Source organism: Apodemus sylvaticus, chromosome 5 (genome assembly GCF_947179515.1).
Source record: "Apodemus sylvaticus chromosome 5, mApoSyl1.1, whole genome shotgun sequence".
NCBI classification, from domain to species: Eukaryota; Metazoa; Chordata; class Mammalia; order Rodentia; family Muridae; genus Apodemus; species Apodemus sylvaticus.
In genome coordinates, this window is record NC_067476.1 from 24740510 (window position 1) to 24755875 (window position 15366).

Consider the following 15366-nt stretch of genomic DNA (forward strand, 5'->3'; position numbering starts at 1 on the left):
TAAGAATAAGAATAAGAAGAAGAAGAAGAAGAAGAAGAAGAAGAAGAAGAAGAAGAAGAAGAAGAAGAAGAAGAAGCTATTGAAGGATATTAAGCAAGAAGAATGAAAACACTTGTACTTTTTAATGATGACTCTGGGTATAACATAACAGGGACAGAAGAGTTGGCTGAAGGTAGGGTAGGGTTGGGGCTGGGGTTATGTTCCTCTCCAAAATCCCTGAAGAGACAAAGATTGAGGAAGCGGTGGTAGAGATAAAGAAAACATGGCTGGGATTGAGAGAGATTCAAATGTAAAAGCTCTTAAAACTTGGGGAAAGATCCAACTTGCCCAAGTGACATGCTAAAGTGTCTTCTGTATCTTTAGAATTTTCAGTCTGATAAATGGTGATACTTCCCAAAGCATGAAACACTAGAATTCTAAAGAGTTGAAATCATGAATAAACATAAGATCAAGCAGAAGAAAAATCAGGAGAATTTTCTTTATATTTTATGGACCACCAAACTAGGTTTGTGACAATTCTGCCTGCTATGACCTTGTCTTTCCCTCTTCTTTTCCACCTTCTGCTAAGTTTAACAAGAATAGCTGTCTGATTTCAAGGTTTCCTTTTAAAAAGAGTTTAGAATGTAAGATACTAGGTGAATACAATTTACCTTGAACTTTTGCTTATCTGTTTTTAGTTCGATTTAATAGCCATCAGTTAAGATCACGGTTCAACAGCCCCATTCATGAGGCCATAGGTGCTTTCAAAGGCTATTGATAGAGAGGATAATGATAACTTCACTGAACTTGATCCATTGATTCCTTAGGGGGTATGTGGGAACTACCAGCTTATATAAACTATTTGTCCATTTTTTTCTTGTTAAATAGTCTTACCAAGAATTATCTTTTGCTTTTAATGATAGAGGAAGACAAGGATCAAATTGTTTTTAAAAACATATGGTTTTATTTGGTTTTTGTTTGTTTTTGTGAGAGGGTTTCACTGTGTAGTCCTGGATGTCCTGGAACTCTCTATAGACCAGTCTGGCCTTGAACTCAAAGATCTGCCTAACTCTGGCTCCAGAATGCTGGGATTAAAGGTGTGTACCACCACACCCCGTTAAAGTGAATGTTTTAAAACAATATGACTAACTTTAACAATAGCTGACATCTTTTTCTGTACTATGACAATTCAAAGTAATGTTACAGCTCCCTTCTGAACACATACCTATTTGAATATTTTAAAAAATTTATTCAAGGCTTTTCAGAATATTGTCCCACTTGATGACCTTAGTGTAACCCAGTAAAAGTGGATGGATGTACATTTAATATCCTAATTTTATCTTGATATTTCAGCAACTATTTGAATTATCTGGCTATCTTTGCATGAATTTTCATTTGCATATGAATGTTTCCATCAGAAATGTAATCAAATGCAAATTCAATTGGATTTGCATTAATAGTCTTTGGGTTTAAAAGGGAGAAAAATTCTGATTTTTTCTGGATAGGCAAACTAAACTCCATCTAGATACACTTCTGGTGTTTGGAGAGGGAATTGGATTGCTAGATCAGACTTTGTCATGCTGGATTTCTGTGTGAAGTGGTGAGGAGAGGATGAAAGGACTTCAAGTCACATGTTCTATTAAGGATCATCTGTGGTAATCTGTGGATCCTGAACACTGAGTATATTGCCAAGAAATGAGTAGTTTTAAAATAAACATTTATGGGGTGGATGTGGAAAATAATGTGCCTTTACCACTATTTTTCTATCAAAACAAAACACAAAACAAGATATCTGAAATAGAGATTTAGAGTTTCGCTCAATTGTCAGATTAGGTAATAATAAGACAACGTGACAAAGTGTTTCATGGTACTCATAAATGTGTGCAGGGGTCAGACATGGATGGCTTCATGAAGAAATGCCATTTAATCATTTAAGTCTACTGACTTCCTTAGGACTTCCCCTCATTTGTGTGGGGCGGATCTGCTATTGGTCATCTACCTACAGCCACTTAGAGTGAGCTAGCATACAGACTTAAACAAGCCAGCATAGCCACCATGTAAAGCAATGTAAGTTTCTCTTTGGTTTTATTACACGTTTCCTTTGCCTAGATCTAGCTCTTCATGTCCACACCGCCACCACCAAGCCTTACAGTACCCAAGCACGCTGCTATTTCCGGAATGCTCCCATTTCCCCAATTGTTTATCTGCCCTTGAAACAAGTGTAACCATTAATTTGTCCAGAATAGGCCAAGAGACAGAATGAAAGCCCATGGATCCCTTCCTTATGATTTTAGGACTTTGTTCCAAAACGAGCATCAGGGCTCAGGGCTCCCCCTCTGCCAGGTGACTACCCTGGTAAGATTCAAAATGAAGGGACTGATGTTTTCCATTCAGGAGAGGAGGGTTTATGACTACAATTGGGGAAGCGGGGGAAGCCAGACAAGATGGTCCCCCAGCCACACAACCAGCTCTGTGTTCCGAGCCTCCGCCACATCTTCTAGTGACTGCACTCTCACCTCTCCTTACATATCTTACCCCAGAAACTTCCTTTTCTACTTTGAACTGTGCCATGTTTCAGTCTCTGAAAACCAAAACCCCTCTTTCTTGCTGTACTGGAGCAAGGGATGGGGGTGCATTTCGGTTCCTCCTGTTGGCAAGGATGAAATTTTGATTGTATTTGGAAGTTTGTGTTTTTATTTTCACAAAGATTTTATAATACTGTGTAGTGGACACAGGAATGAGGTGGAGAGCTTGCTAAGAAGTTACAGAATTCTCCTCTGTGTTTTTCTAGTATAAAATCAACCTCATTTTTGTTCTTTCTGTAATCCTCCTCACTCCCTGGCTGCCTTGGAAGGCCTGCCAAAACACACTGACAGAGGATATTTGCATGGTATTTATCATCAAACCATAACAAAAAAATTCACAAGAAACCTCAAGTAATTTCTTCCCATATCTTCTCTGGGGATTTTGCATTTACTCCTAAAATTTACCCTAATGTCGTGCAAATATCTCAACCTTCCCTAAGGTTAGTTAAACTTTTCTTCATCCAAAAAGAGAATGTTAATTAAAAATGTTTCCTCATGGCTATATGTATTTTAATATTGGTAGATAAATTTCTAGATCCCTTCAAGTCATCAAAGGCTCTCTTGTCTTTTAAATATGTTAGTCAGTCTTACTAGTCATGCTTATTAATGATACTTTCATAAATACCTTTAAGACTGTCTTGGGAAAATATTGATTTTTTTAAGGTAGATAATGAATGTTAGTCTAAACTGACTTTTAAAGTAATTGCCTAAAAACAAGCAGGGTCAGCAGAACTCTAAGTGAAAAGGAACCATTGACAGGTTCAGGAATCAGTCAGTTCCCATAATTGAGTTGCTTAGAACACGTTCTCAATAACACTAAAAGTGATTTTTACTTATAGTTTACAGGCCGTCGAGTTTATAATGTGACCCCGGAGCTGATTCTTTTTTTTCCTTGTTCCCTTTTGCCATTTATTTTCTGTATTTAGAACCAGAAAGCAGCTTCTCCGTTACCACTAATTTAAAATCTGGCATGTTTTCAATATTCATTAAAAACTGAAGAGATATACTTTAATATTATTGTTAAGCCCTTTTGGCAAACCTTAATAAATAAGTAACTCTTTTCGTCACATTGCTATGTCAAGGCAAAGGGAACAGAAGCAGTAGTCACGTGTCTAGCATAGCTGTCTTCTTCACCCTTGGAAAAAAACTCCTTCAGTACTAATTGATGAAAAGAAGACAGCGACATTTAATTTTGTATTGATTTTTTAAGCTTAAAGAAACACATGCAAAGGTGTATGAATTTTTACGGCTATGTTGTATAAAGCTGACCAATAAATACTTTTCAGCGTGCATATATTGGCACCAGATATCTAAACAATGGGAGGGAGGGGGATGATCTTTTTCTCAAGACATAGCCACATGGCAGCTTCTCAGAGCCTCTGACTGGTATAGAGGCACGGATAAAGCCAGAGAGGGGTCATCAAGAACAACAGAGAAGTTTCTTCTCTTGCAGAGAATTAGGCGTCTGGGTGTTTTCTCCACCCCTGCTCTTACATGGCCTTCTCTGGGGGAGCATGTTCAAATACCAGTGAGAGATTCATGCTAAAAGCTTTAGACTTTAGAGAGGTGAAGAATGAATGGGAGGTGGGAATTTGTAGCAGTCTGCAAGATCAAATATTTCTCTCCACAGCAGGAAGTAGCCCAGTCCAGGATGCTGTCTAATTTTAAAGTTTGATTTTGTATGAGAGGGTTGTGAATATCAAGATCCAGAGGCTTACAGTAACCTTTGAATGACTTTGCTGTGCAGCAATACAAAATGATGCAGTGTATTGACTTTTAATTCCCTAGCTAAACAGAATGTGTTCATCTTTCCCTTAACCACGTAATCTAACTATCTGGAATTAGCATTGCTGTATTGAGGACTGCTCAGCAGTTCATACTCTCTTTTCATAGAAAGTCATAAGACAGTGTTTGCTTTGGATAGTCATTGGCTTTCAGGGTTTGGTTTGCATATCAGTGTCAATATACCTGAGAACTTATTTGAAATGCAAGTTCTCAGGGCCCACCACAGAGTCAGCAGTCTGTGTTTTAATAGGCCATAGAGGAACTCTTGTCTAACTTAAGAATCTCTACTAGTGGGACTCTCTTTTCTGTCTCACACTGCACGCAGCATGCTTTGGAGTACGATCACGGAATTATTTCACATCGGCTTGCCTCCTGACCACTTCAGCCTGAGTTTGCACCTCTCTCTCCTTTGCTTGCTGGATACCATCTGCAAATGTGAACCTTTGAATGTTTGACTGCACATTTAATCTTTCTCTTCCATGTCCGTGAACTGATAGAGGGTGAGAACCACGTGTCTTCAGTACTTATGGGGAAGTATAGAACACGTCTAGTTCTGTGGAGAACTGAATGATCACATCACACTCAGAGCCCGGGACTCCCCATTTGGACCACTTATTTTGGATTTGGTTCTTAATTTTCTCACCTGTGAAATGAACCAGCATGTGCCTCCTTGGGTGTCCTTAAAGTCACAACAATCCATACTTTGAATTAATTGCCATAATCAATTTGTTATCTACTCCCTAGGTAAGTCTAGAGAGTTTCATCTGTATTCTTTTCAATTAAAAAGTCAAAATAACACAGATTTCTGGTGGGAGAACCACATAAGGCGATTAAGAAAAAATATTTTGGAGGGGGCCTGGAAACCACAGGCGGCATCGCAAGGAAAGCAGTGCTTATTAAATATTTGTCGAATGAGTGCAGGAGGCATGCAAGAAGAGGCTAGGAGTGGTCCTTATCTCCTGTGGGGACTCTTGCTGTGCAGTAGAGATGGCTGCTCCCAATTGCAGATGAAGCTAATAAAACCCCAGCACTCATGAGCCAGGAAGTGAAGTCTCTTCCAGGTGCACACCTGTGATGGTCTGTCCCTGACCATTCCTCTCCATCCTGTCCAGTGCTACTACTCTTCTTAATTTTTTTGTCATTGAATTTTTTAAAAGTAGGACATTTACTAATATATATATATATATATATATATATATATATATATATATATATATATATATATATATTCATGATTTATATGACAAAAACTCTCCAGCCTTGAAAAGAGTGACAGAGACAAACTAAAGGAAAATGTCTTGCTTTGCAGTAGCACAGTAGCAGAGTAGTGTGTGTCCTCCTTTTGGGGACGTGAGTACTAACTGAGTTCTCCACTCTTGCATGCTTGCTAACACCTCATAGTCTCTCCCCCTATGCTGGGAGATTCCTGATATTCAAACTTGCATGGCCTCCAACCTTATAAAAAAATGCTAAAATATTTCAAACCTTTAACTAAAAAACCCTTGTAGGAGAACTAAGAGGACGTTGGGGTTACTAAACCAAAAAGAAAATAAAATCTTATCTTAACCCAGTCAGAGGAGTCACACGGCTGTATTGTTGGCTTGAATGAGATTTCCACTATTGGTCTAGATTATTACTGAGGGTCCATTTGCTATGAGAACCCTGGTCTTGTGTATATATCTGGACTGAACTGTTATTTTAGGGGGATATAAATCCCTTATGCCATTCTGTAGTATTCTTCTTACATGCTTCAACTCTGCTCTTTGCACTCAGTGAAATGCCATCAGGATTTGATGGGCCAGGGGGGTGGGGGAGATACGAAACTTGTAGAGTATCTGGTTTATAGTTCTTAAAATCATCAAGAATGAAAGCCAAAGACAGGGCAGCGTAGGGATCAATTATAGGGTATGGTGCACCATGCAGGGAGTTCAGAGAGGGTGGAGCCCTTACAGGACTTCCATTCTTACCTATGACTCCAGTTTTTATTTTTCTTAAATTGTGCTTCCCAAGGCAGTTTCATGAGGAGAAAGTATGAGGCTTGGGGAGACCAAAATTTCTAGTCTAATTTATTCACAGTGATTCACACAGTTACAAAAGAAGTTTCTAGAAGACCTGGAGGCAGACATCACATTTCTAGAATCCTGGCCCATTGTCCTTTTAACTGCATCACAGTGATTCAACATGAGAAAGCCTCTATCTCTGTAGTTTTTGTTTATCATGCTTGATTTAATAACATTTGTAAAGGACCTAAATGCTGAAAAGATCACAAGGACATGAATAATTCTAAATGCCACATTATTACACTATAAAGATAGTATGAAAAAAAGCCAATTAAAATGCCAGCTTTAGTGGCATATGATATTAAATGATTCCTTCTCTTTATGCCTGTAGATTTCTTTTGTAAGTTTAAATTTACTTATTTGCTGAAAGTGTTCCTACTTGCATAAATCTCATATCTTTTCATCCTTTCCTTGCCCTGCCTCTCTTTCCTTTTTCCTCTGTTTCTATGGCTATCCAGATTGAGTTACTGTGTGTCAGCATGGCCAACTTTGGTTGGTTGTCAACTTGACACAGGGGAAGAAGAAACCTCGGTTGAAGGATTGTCTTCATCAGATTGATCTGTGGGCATGCTTGTGGGGGGCATTTTCTAAACTGCTAATTCCTGTAGGATGGCACAGCCCCCTGTGGGCAGCACCATCCTCAGGCAAGAAAGCTTGAGCTAGGTAAGAAAGGAAGTTGAACATGAGCCTGAAACTAAGCCAGCAGACAACATTCCTCTGTTGGTTTCTGCTTCAAGCTCCTGCATTGGTTGCCTTGACTTCTCTCAGTGATGGAATATGACCTGTAATCCAAACAAATATTTCTCCTCCAACTTGCTTTTAGTTGTGTTGTTTATCATAGCAACAGAAATCAAAGTAGGACAAATGGGGATAAAGAATTATTCAGATGTTGTCCTAGAGATGCTTAACCTTTCTATTTAATATAGAAGGATTCTATTTTCCTAATTTCAGTATTTTTTTTTCAAGACAGGGTTTTTCTGTGTAGCTCTCGCCGTCCTGGAACTCACTCTGTAGACCAGGCTGGCCCCGAACTCAGAAATCTGCCTGCCTCTGCCTCCCAAGTGCTGGGATGAAAGGCGTGAGTCACCACTGCCCGGCTAATTCCAGTATTTCTGATTTTTAATCAAGTTTTAGATGTAGTCAATAAATTATAACTCTCGGAAGCATCTTGCAAAGATAGATTATTGTGAGTGATTATTTTAGTGGATAGTCTGAGTGCAGAGAAAAGAAAATACGTCTTAACCTGAACTTAGAGTAGGAGACTGAAAGGGAACTTCATTCACGCTTTGCCTTGCTTTCTTACTTCACAAACTATTTATCCTCCACCCCCACCTGCCCTCATGCTTAATGACATCCTCCTACACACGTTCTACTTCTTCAGATGAAATGAAATCCTGTTAACCCTTGGTAATAGCCCCTCCCTCACAGGCTTTTCCTTCAGAGACCGCCTGCTTGCATCTTTCTTGATACACAGCACAAAGACGCTGGGTCAAACGACTTCTTAATTCGCACTGCTGATCCAAACCACTGTTCCCTATTTCACAGGCTCATTCATCATTAATTCATTCTCTAACTCGAGATATGACCTGCCTATTAACGAATAGCACTATATAAAGTACTATGCATGTTGAGAAAAACAAACTTAGTATCTACCCTCAGAGTCTCCACTCTATAAAGTTCCTGAAGAATTTTGTTTCTTTCTCTCAGACAGAGTCTTGAACTCATTGTGTAGCACGGGCTGGCCTCAGACTCACCATCCTTTGACTCCAAAATGCTAGTGTTAGAGATGTGTTCTGCCATGCCTGGCTAGAACTATAAAGCTCTCAAGTCTAAAGTTATCTTCCTATGCATCATGTTTTAGTGCACTGTCTATATAGTTCAAGTAAAATGACATATGTCCTATGACTATATTTTGTCCAGGCTGTCATTAGTTAAAAGGTAGTAAGTAGTCCTTCCAGGCAAGGCAGTGTACACCTTTAATCCCATCATTCAGGAGGCAGACGTACTCAGATGTCTGTGAGTTCAAGGCCAGCCTGGACTACACAGTGAGTTCCAGGAGAGCCAGAGCCACGTATTGAGACCCTGCTCAAAAAAAAAAAAAAAATCAAAATAACAAACAAGCCAGCAAAGAGGTGGCAAAGTCTGTGCCTAACTGTGTTTAACGCCCTGACCCCTCAATCTCGGTACTTCACTAAGCTCCAGGCAGCTCAGTCTCTCAGAACCAGAACCGAGACCGATATTCTGTTTTGAAAGCATAGCCTGAGATTAAGCGCATAAATATTTAAGTCTCTTGATACGTGTTTGCTACTGTAGCAGACACAGAGATAAGGAAGAAATACCGCTTATTGTGCTAAGGGGAGTCTTTACGACGACTGAATGTATACACTGTCCACAGCAATCGCTCTCCATTTCTACTTGAGATTTCATCCACATTCCTGCTCATTTGCTGGTAACTGAAGATTTCTTTTTTCCTATCCACTTCAAGACTATATGATAGAGTTCCCCAGTATACCTTAAATTAGGCTAATTCATTTTCAAGTGTCATTTTCCTCTCTGATCACACTACTGAGATAAAAACAATTGCTACCACGGATACCATCCAGCTCTTCTAAGAACTTCCTCAGTCTACTCTCCTGTGTCCAGCCTTTCCATTTTCCTCTCTGTATAGAGGGATGCTCAGGAAACTTTTCTCCTGAAGATCTTGCCTGGAAATCTTCAGGCATCCAACTCTCTATGGATCTAGCTCTAACATGTGATCCCAGTTGTTTTTCAAGAAACTGCAATATACAACACTTTGCCATGGACCTAAATAGCTTGCTGTACTTCAAATGGAACAATGTAATACATACATGTATTATTATAAGTAAAAATAACAACTCTGGTTAGCAATGAATAAATATCTGTCTTCTTATTGTGTTAAATACTTGGTGCACACTTCTCATCCGTGTGTCTTTCCTTTGACTCCTCTGATTACTCTGACGTCATTGCTTCCTCCATGATGCTGAACAAAATACTTCTACACTTAGTAGGGTCTCAATAAATGACCACTGGCTTGCAGAGCTAAGGAAGAAACAATTATTTGTTTGCAAATGTTGTCTCCCTGTTATTATGACTCCCCTCCCCCACTGCCCTATAAAATTTTATGTTCCTTAAGGGCTCATATTAAATATTCCATTTCTTTAAAGTTTGCCCTCCCTCAAGCATCAGTTTAAATTCTGTCTGTTTAAGATGAATAACGAAAGAAGAAAGTGTTTATTAATGGCTATTCAATCTGAAGAGAAAAAAATGAATCCTGATGGTAGTCAGTTATGAAATAACAAAAAATTTTGACAGCTTTATCATTATTATATATATAAATACTATTAAATCTTTCTCTTCTATAATTAATTTCAGGGTGCTAGTTAATGATGAGGTGAGAAAACTTTTTGGGTAGATGCAGGTAGTTACTAAGAGCCTTCCTAACTTGCTTTCATTACTTGAACCTCAAATGCTACAGCAGAACAACAGACAGAGTTGTTCAACTTGATGTGGAATGTTCCAGAATGTCAAAGGTTTTCAGAACTGTCTCGTCAATGGCTGCGGATCTGGCTCAGTCAGTAAAATGCTTATCATACAAACAGGGACCTGAGTTTGATCCCCAGAAGCCATGTAGAAATGCTGGGATAGCCAGGCCTTATGGCACACCTTTAATCTCAGCACCTGTGAGGCAAATGCATCTCTATGAGTTGAGGGCCAGCCTTGTCTACATAGTGAGCTCCAGGCCAGCCAAGACAACATAGGGGCGCAGTAGCACACACTTGTAATTACAGGATGGAAGAGGAGGAAGTAGGTCCATCCTTGGAATCTGCTGGCCGGCCAGCTACGCTTACCCTAATCAGTAAGTCCCAGGCCAGATGAGACAGAAGAAAACAACAGCAGAAGAGCAGTGGACTGTTTTTGAAGAACAACATTCAAGATTGAACTGTGGCAGCCGGGCGGTGGTGGCACACGCCTGTAATCCCAGCACTTGGGAGGCAGAGGCAGGCAGATTTCTGAGTTCAGAGGCCAGCCTGGTTTACAGAGTGAGTTCCAGGTCAGTCAGGGATATACAGGGAAACCAAATACAAAAAACAAAACAAAAAACAAACAAACAAAAAGATTGAACTGTGGCTTACACACACACACACACACACACACACACACACACACACAAACACTCTTGGGCTACTTTACCTATATTATTTAGTTATTAAGTCCTGTTGAAAATTCTCCACTTCACCAACTATGACAAAGGTTTTTTTTGTTTGTTTGTTTGTTTGTTTGTTTTTTATAAAAAATCACTTCATGGCTTCATGGTCTATCACGGTTATAGTCTGATTTTCCTGAGATATCATGGTGGTACAACATGACCCAACGTTCTTCTTTTTATGCTTTCTTTATATTCTCTAACAGTTGTCTTCAGTTTACAACTTCATTTCCCATAAATTCCCTTAAATGTATATCTTTTACCCATTACCCTCTACTTAGATACTATTTTTCTCTTTAGCTTATATATTCCACTTCTTCCTTTCCTGTCCCTTCCAGACTACTGAAAATGTACTTGGTTCAAATTCAACTTTCTTCATAAAACCTAGACAAATTCCCACTTTGCAGGATCTTGTCTATCTCTGTAATTCAAATAATTATGGCTCCTCCCATTTGATTTATCACATATTTTCACTTACTGTTTATCATTTTTTCATGTGAATTAGGCATTTCTCCCAAATTAAATAATAATTATTGTTTAGTCTTCCTGGCCCATCATCTCCCACACATGCACATAACAGGAACTATATTGAAAACACTCAATAAACATGTATTGATTTATTTATTGACTGCATATACACGAAGCCTAAGAAACACTGAGTATTAGGAGGCAAGGGATCTTAAAGCCCAGTGAAAGGGTGTTCAAAATTGATTTGTAAGCCTCCTGAATCTGAATAGTTTTTGTTAATCTCCAGTCAGACTCAGGTATATACAATGGATGCCAAATTGTCACCTTGTCGTACTTTCAGTGATCAGGAAGGAAATGAAACCAGCTTTTATGAATTCTTGAAGCTGAGACAACATTTTTTTTAAAGGAAGCTGAGGCCATTTTGAAACTCATAAACTGGGAGTTTTTGAAGAGTCCTTAAATCAGGGTATATTATTATTATATTTTAAACAAAATCATTTGGATTTTGTTTCTACTTTTGTAGAAACAGTATCCCAGTAACATAGGATATTAAAACTAGAAGCATTCTGAGCAGTCAAGTAGTCCAACATATGCATTGTACAGATATGGAAACCGAGTTCCCAAGAGGATAATTGATTTGCCTAAGGTGGTAATCTAGGTATTGTTGAAACTTCATCTAGAAATTAGAATTATCAGTGCTCTGGTCTACGATTTCTCTAGAACCATATGGTTGTATACTTTCAGTTTTGTACTCAATTTGACATTATTCAAATGAGTAAAATGGGAGTTTTTAAAAAATTGTTTCACTTACTCTATACCCAAGATAGTGAACCCATATCTCTTAATATATTAATAAGCATATTTACAGATAGTATGATGCATATTATAATGCATATCGACTTAAGGGAAACATGGATGTCATCTTAATTAAATATACCTCTGAGGCCATTTAAAAGTGCACAATCTTTTCATTGGCATGTTGAATGGAGACAGTTATGTGACTTTTGTTCTTGTTTTCTTTTAGGGAATGACTTTGTATAGGGGACTGTGCTAACATTTGTAATGGTGTTACAGTGGTGTGGAGGATTGTTAGAAACATGAAGGTAGTGCCATACAGAAAAAGATATACACAGAGTGAATCTATGTCCCCTTGTGCTGTGAGAAGAGATGCTGTTTGGGGCTTTGGGAAAGAACATGGACTGTCATCCTTAACCTCTCTTCTCCAGCAACAGCAGAGTTAAATAAAACACTGCCTACTGTCTCCTGAGTGGTTATTCACAGTTTTATTTAAAAAGTGAATTGTTAATTCTTGTTTAAAAGTCTGTCTGATAAATATTATTTGATATCTCTAGTAGATGCAGAAATTTAAAAGTGAAAAGAGAATCTGAAAGAATTAAGTGATTACATTTTTTAAGGAATATTTACGGAAATTTGGATTTGGGAAAGATATTTTGCGATTTGTATTGCATCATATCAGTTGACTTATCAATGACAGGCATCAAGTAATAGCTCAGACCAGCATATTATATTATGATATAAAAATTATTTTTAAGGTAAAACTTAAAACTAGAAAGTCATACAAATCATGCTATAAAATTCAATATTCTTGAGCTATAGAGGCAAGTTAGGGTAAAAGAATGGAAAACAAATCTGCTTATTTGAAACAAAACTAGACCTGTGAAGTCTAACTTCTTGTTAATCATGGAGGTCTATGTTTTATCAGATTCAGGAAAGCCGCATGATACGGAACAAGCATGATGTTGCTATGTAAACGTAACTTACCTGTACCATTGTTAATTGTGGTCTGGATCGTGGCTTCTGGCCCCATAGCATCATAATCTTCCTTCATTTCTTCTGTGGGGAAAAATTATCTTTAGCATTTGAAAATTATAGAAAGACTTGCTATTCTAAGCATGCCAAACATAGGAACAAGGAGGAGTCTTTCAAGGGAAACAGTAAGGCTTGTTGTAAAACTCTAAACAATAGCTTTGTTCAGGCAACTGAATGAATGCAACAGTGCAGCCTGCACAAAAACTTATTTACTTTAAGCATTACTGCAAGCTGTGGAAAACAGAGGTGTTTATTTGAAGCAAATGAAGGGTTTTTCTTCTGGTGGCAGTTCTAGTGACAAACCGGGGTGGGAGGTGGATGTTATTTTTTTCAATAAGACTTAAGTCAAAGTGACGAAGTATTTGAACTTATGAAAAGAGACGCAGAAGCTGCTGACTCTGGGTGCTTAGTGGCAAGCCAGAATCTCTCATTTCGCTTTCATGTTCTTTCTGCTCTGTATAGTTATAATGGAGTCAGTATAGACAGACACCCTTTTTAAAAATCCCCCATTCTGTATATCATAGCTTGGAATGCTTAGTTTTTACAAACTAACATTCCAGATGTATTAAAAAATAACCACTGACTGTTTTACATAAATTTCTAAAGTCTATTTCTCATACCCCCTTTCTATAAATAGCTTTTTGTTTTTAGCATTTATGCCTCCACAAGCAATCATACAGATTTCCTGATGAAAAAAATATTGAGAAAACAGTAGCTTGATGTTTTAATTAAGGTGAAAATATGTAATGTTGAAGGTGGAAATTCATGAATGATTAAAGGCCATTTTTGAAAATGGTAATACTCTCAAATAAGGGAGAAAAATGGGAATTTTCTCTGTGCACTACATTATAGAGTATGTGGGAAGGCAGAGCGAAGGCGGGCTGCCAGTTAAAGATATTTCAAATAAACAAGCATAACATGGACTTTCAGAAACTGTAGCTGTACAGTAAGTACAGTTCTAATGAGCACAGACCGAGATCCGAGCGAGGATTTCTGTGCTGTAATCCTTTTACTTAGAACACCAGGAACTGTGAATTGGACTCTCTCAGATGTATCCTGATCTTTTTTTTTTTTTGTTTGTTTGTTTGTTTATCACATAATACTCTCCTGTGGTAGAAAACCAGTTGCTAGAAAACGTTATGGCAAAATTGAATCTATCTGTGTGTGGATTCAAAGCCACACACACACACACACACACACACACAGAGAGAGAGAGAGAGAGAGAGAGAGAGAGAGAGAGAGAGAGAGAGGAGAGGGAGACACACAGAAGGAGGAGAGGGAGAGAGGGAGGGAGGGAGGGAGGGAGAGAGACTAATTTAATTCCATTCCTCAAAACAGTCACATAATTTTAATAATATTTATTTAGACTGTGCACCCACTTCAAATTAACTCCTGACCCTAGGCACCTCCTTTATTCCAGGAATATTTTCACAGGGATGTTTTGCATGAAACATTTAGAAGTTCAATACACAGCAATAATGCATTGTCAATTGCAATAATCGATGTTTGGGGAAGCCCCTTTTGGTATTTTTATTGGTCCCCAAAAGAAACAAAGTAGGCATGTCTTAGTTCAGTACTAGATACAAATAGAGCTTCTGTGCCTCTTGTTCTCACACCTCTCACGTGACTTCCGGTAGCCAAGAGTCACAAGAATCATAAGATTTCCATATGAGAATACATTGGGTCACTGAGGGGAAAACAGTTAACAGCCATCTAATCTAATCTAATCTAATCTAATCTAATCTATCTATCTATCTATCTATCTATCTATCTGTCTGTCTATCTATTATCTATCTATCTATGTATCTATCTGTCTGTCTGTCTGTCTACCTATCTGTCTCTACTTATTTTTATTTGTTCATTTTACTTTTTAAAATAATGGTGATAACAGTCATTATTTCAGCTGGACATCCTTCCTTGCTGTCATTTTCTTATAAAAAGGGAAGAGAAGTCACAGCAGTTGGCTGCTCCCCAAATTCATAAATGTCAGTGGCACAGCCACATAGTAGGCCCTTTGTGCATTGTCAAGCTATAATCTCTTTTACCAAAGATTGCACACTGTTCAGGGGCGGTGGTGGCACCTTTACCTGGGATGTATTTCCTCCAGCTGACTCACTGAGCCCAGTCTGTTTTGTGGTTTTGAATATTAAGCTCATTCTAGTAAGATGGGTCCCTGAATCCTCTCAGGTGTCCGGGTCCATGCGAGAGGTTGTAACCATAAGAATACCTCCCCTCAATCCCTGGCAAGCCTCGCCGCCTTCCTTCCCATGCTTGACCTTTTTCAAGACACCTCTGACTCAGCATTACTGTGTCTAAAACCACATAGTATATTTATTTTTCAAACACTTGTAAAAGTTTGCACTTTCCAGTCACCCTTGGGGCTAAAGAGTGCATTTGTAAAAATAAAGAACACTTTCTTCTGTAGGATGAAGAA

The 15366-nt window shown here is 38.4% G+C and overlaps 1 protein-coding gene across 2 annotated transcripts in view; it reads right to left on the reverse strand.

The window, feature by feature from the left end:
- The window catches only part of Zeb2 (zinc finger E-box binding homeobox 2), a 125185-nt gene that overhangs the window by 16982 nt on the left and 92837 nt on the right, over window positions 1–15366 (reverse strand). For both annotated transcript variants that reach the window (XM_052182444.1, XM_052182445.1), the window contains exon 4: window positions 12885–12956. In XM_052182444.1, the coding sequence (XP_052038404.1) occupies window positions 12885–12956 (72 nt within the window). The remainder of the gene's footprint in view (window positions 1–12884; window positions 12957–15366) is intronic.